The sequence below is a fragment of the Muntiacus reevesi genome, chromosome 15 (genome assembly GCF_963930625.1).
Source record: "Muntiacus reevesi chromosome 15, mMunRee1.1, whole genome shotgun sequence".
Lineage (NCBI taxonomy): Eukaryota > Metazoa > Chordata > Mammalia > Artiodactyla > Cervidae > Muntiacus > Muntiacus reevesi.
Genome location: NC_089263.1, coordinates 18189635 through 18192862, shown reverse-complemented (window position 1 = coordinate 18192862; position 3228 = coordinate 18189635). Strand labels below are relative to the sequence as shown.

Below are 3228 nucleotides of genomic sequence, written 5' to 3'. Positions count from 1 at the left end.
AGGGCTGTCCCCTCCCAGGGACCCTGCAGGAGCCTCCTCTTTCAGCTTCTGCCCTTAAAAGGGAGTGATCATCTGTCCATCCCTATTCCCTCCCTGAGATGCCCTGAAGGCTCCCCATCAGCATCAGACACAGCATCCTTCTTCATTTCCAATCCCTTCTTCCCTGCTTAGAAGCTGCTCACCAGTCTCCCAGGCCAGGAGAGTCCTGCTCAGGTAGGACTGCTCCTAGATCTTTCCAGACTCCACCTGGATGGCAGCCTTGGAGCCCAAGACTGTGTTACTTTAGTCTGTGGTTCCTCAACGTTGCCCCACCTTGGAGTCATGCTGGGTTGGGGTCTCCCTTCCTCAACGAGGAAGCATCACATGTGAAGGCAAAATTGGGTGGAGGGGATTCACAACAGCCCCTATCCCCATGTCATCCTGTCCCCACGGCCTTGCTCTCACCCCGTGGCTCCTCCCTGTTCAGCCCTGAGGCTGCCCTCCTCTGGGTGGGGCTGTGTCCCTCAGATGGCAGCTCCTTCTAGTGATGCTGCGGGGAGGTGAGGCCGGGACACATGTGCCTTCAGGTTGCTGAGGAAGGAGGCTGTGACTCTGAAGGCATGTCCTGCATCCCAGAGCCACAAGCTTCGGTCCTGGTCTCCCACCCACGGGCCCTGCTGACATGTGAGCTGTAGAGCAAAGTGTTCAAACTCACAGCTTCGGCATTTCCATATGGGGTTCTCACTTCCAACCTTTTGACCTTAGGGAAGGCACTTGATTCACCAAGCCTTAGTTTTCTCATCTGTAAAATGGAGTTAGCGGCACAATCCACAGTCCCTTTTCTGAAACCCGTGGGGTCAGATACTCTTTAGAATTCAGAATTTTTCAGCTTCAGACAGGTGACATGGTACATCTACTCTCTATGACATCAGATCCCCCTGGGATCTGAAAGCACCTTGTAATCAGACACATCAGTGTTTCTACAACTGAACTTCTGAATAGTCACAAGTGAAATAACAAAGATCATAACTTGTCTTATGTGTCTTCAGGTCAGATTTTGTTAAAAAACAATTTTTCAGATATTTATTTTCAATTTTGAAATATTGAGGGTTGAGACTTGAAGGGTTGGTATTAAAGATAAGGACCATCTACCCTGTGTCTTCATAGATAATGGCACACACAGCCCAGAGAGATACAAAACGTTCATGTCTGAGGCCAGACCCAGCCCAGCTGTGAGGTTTGGGATAAGACAAGTCTCCTGAGGTCAAGGGTGATGGTTGGGGAGAATCATTCTGGAGTGGCTGTGGTCGCGGTGATGGTTTAGTTGCTACTGAGACCCCATGGACTGCTGCCCACCAGGCTCCTCTGCCCATGGGATTTCCCAGGCAAGAATACTGGAGTGGGTTGCCATTTCATTCTCCCGGGGATCTTTCTGACCCAGGGATTGAACCCGTGTCTCCTGTATACCCTGCCCTGGCAAGTGGATGCTTTACCACCGAGCCACCAGGCTGTTACCCGAGTGTCTGGGCCACTGGTTCGAACTCCACAGATTCAGAGCCTCAGCCGTCACAAGGTCCTGAACCTTTTCCAGGCATCTGACTTTTTCCACCTGCAGAGCTGGATCTTTCTCTGATGGGTCCTCAGTGAAGACCACTGCTGTCCTGGTGACTGTGACCTGCCTGACCATCACAACACCATGTCCACCCGGTGGACATCCCCGGACCCAGATGTCATGGCCATCATGTGCCTCTGTCTCCGCCTGCCGCAGCTATTCTCCATGTGTGTGGCCATCTCCCTGGTGGCCGGCAGGGCCACTGAGCGGGGAGCCGTAGGAAACTGGTCCATGTCCATCTGGTGCTTCTCTTTTGCCATGACCCTCATGGTATTCATTGTTGAGTTCTATGGGTTCCATTCCCACTTTCCGTTTTTCTGGTTCAACTTCCCTGTGACCTATGCCTGCTATGCCACCCTCCTCTGCCTCTCAGCCTCCATCATCTACTCCATCACCTACGTCCAGTTTCTGCCTGATGGTCCTTACCGAGACCGGGTCATCGCTGCCTCTGCCTTCTCCTGTGTCGCATCAGTGCTGTATGCCATAGATGTGGCCTGCACGTGGGTCGCCTATGGGTTCAAGGAGATCCCCTGCTATGTGCACACCATGCCAGGTCTGCTGAAGGTGCTGGAGACCTTTGTGGCCTATGTCATCTTTGCCTTCATCATCAACACCTCCCTGTACCTGCACCAGCCAGCCCTGGAGTGGTGTGTGGCCGTGTACTCCATCTGCTTCATCCCAGCAGCCCTGGCCATCCTGCTGAACCTGGGCGAATGGGAGAACAGGCTGCCCAGACCGTATCCCATTTTCCAGCTTGTGCTCACGCTGCTCTCTGTCCTCCTCTACATCAGCGCTCTGGTCCTCTGGCTGCTCTACCAGTTCTACGAGGAGTTTGGCGGGCAGCCCCAGAGGTCCAGTGATGGGGACTGCAGAGACAAGCTTACCTATGACATGTGCACCTGGGACCAGCGACTGGCTGTGGCCGTCCTGACAGCCATCAACCTGCTGGTTTACGTGGCCGACCTGGTGTACTGGGCCTGCCAGGTCTCTGTAGGGACTGAGGACCAGCCCAGGGACTCCTGATCCTCTGCTCACAGGAGGTATCCTCACTGAGCTCTGGTGTTCTCTGATGCCCTCCTCCTGGCTCCTCTCTCCCTCCTCACATCCTTCCCCATTCATCTTGGTCTCTTTTCTGTTTCCTTCTCTCCTCCTACTCTGTTTCCTTCCTGCTTACTGTAGTTTTCCACATCCTGTTTTGCTTCTTTCTCTCATCTTTTCTACATTTTCTGCTTTTTGCCCCTTTTCTGGTCATCCTTGGTTTTCTCATCTCCTGTGTCCTGATCGCCTCTCCCCATTTTCCTTCTGATCCATCAGGACCTGATCCTCCTTCCTTCTCTGCCCACCCCACTCCCACCCCCCTCGTCCTAAGGTGCTGACTCCACAGCACAAAGCCTTCTGTGTGATTCAGCCCCCCATCTCCCATGGGAGGGGAGTGTACAGGGCACCTTCACTTTAACTTAAACTAAAATTTCTGGAGGTCTATAATTTTCAGTGGCAGGAGTCTTGAAGCAGAGACCCTGGGTCCCTGGGTCCCACCTGGTGCTCCAGGTCGGGTGCTCCAGCCCCACCTGAGGTTGGTTCCAGAATTTTTTCAGGCTCACTAAACACCCGCTGTCTAGAGGCCACCTCAGAGGAAG

At 53.5% G+C, this 3228-nt stretch overlaps 1 protein-coding gene across 1 annotated transcript; it reads left to right on the top strand.

Moving 5' to 3' along the window:
• The first annotated feature begins 1675 nt into the window (after positions 1–1675).
• On the top strand, positions 1676–2614 carry LOC136147395 (myeloid-associated differentiation marker-like). The gene has a single exon (XM_065906788.1). It carries the CDS (start codon positions 1676–1678, stop codon positions 2612–2614), a length of 939 nt encoding a protein of 312 aa, XP_065762860.1.
• Positions 2615–3228: the final 614 nt, after the last annotated feature.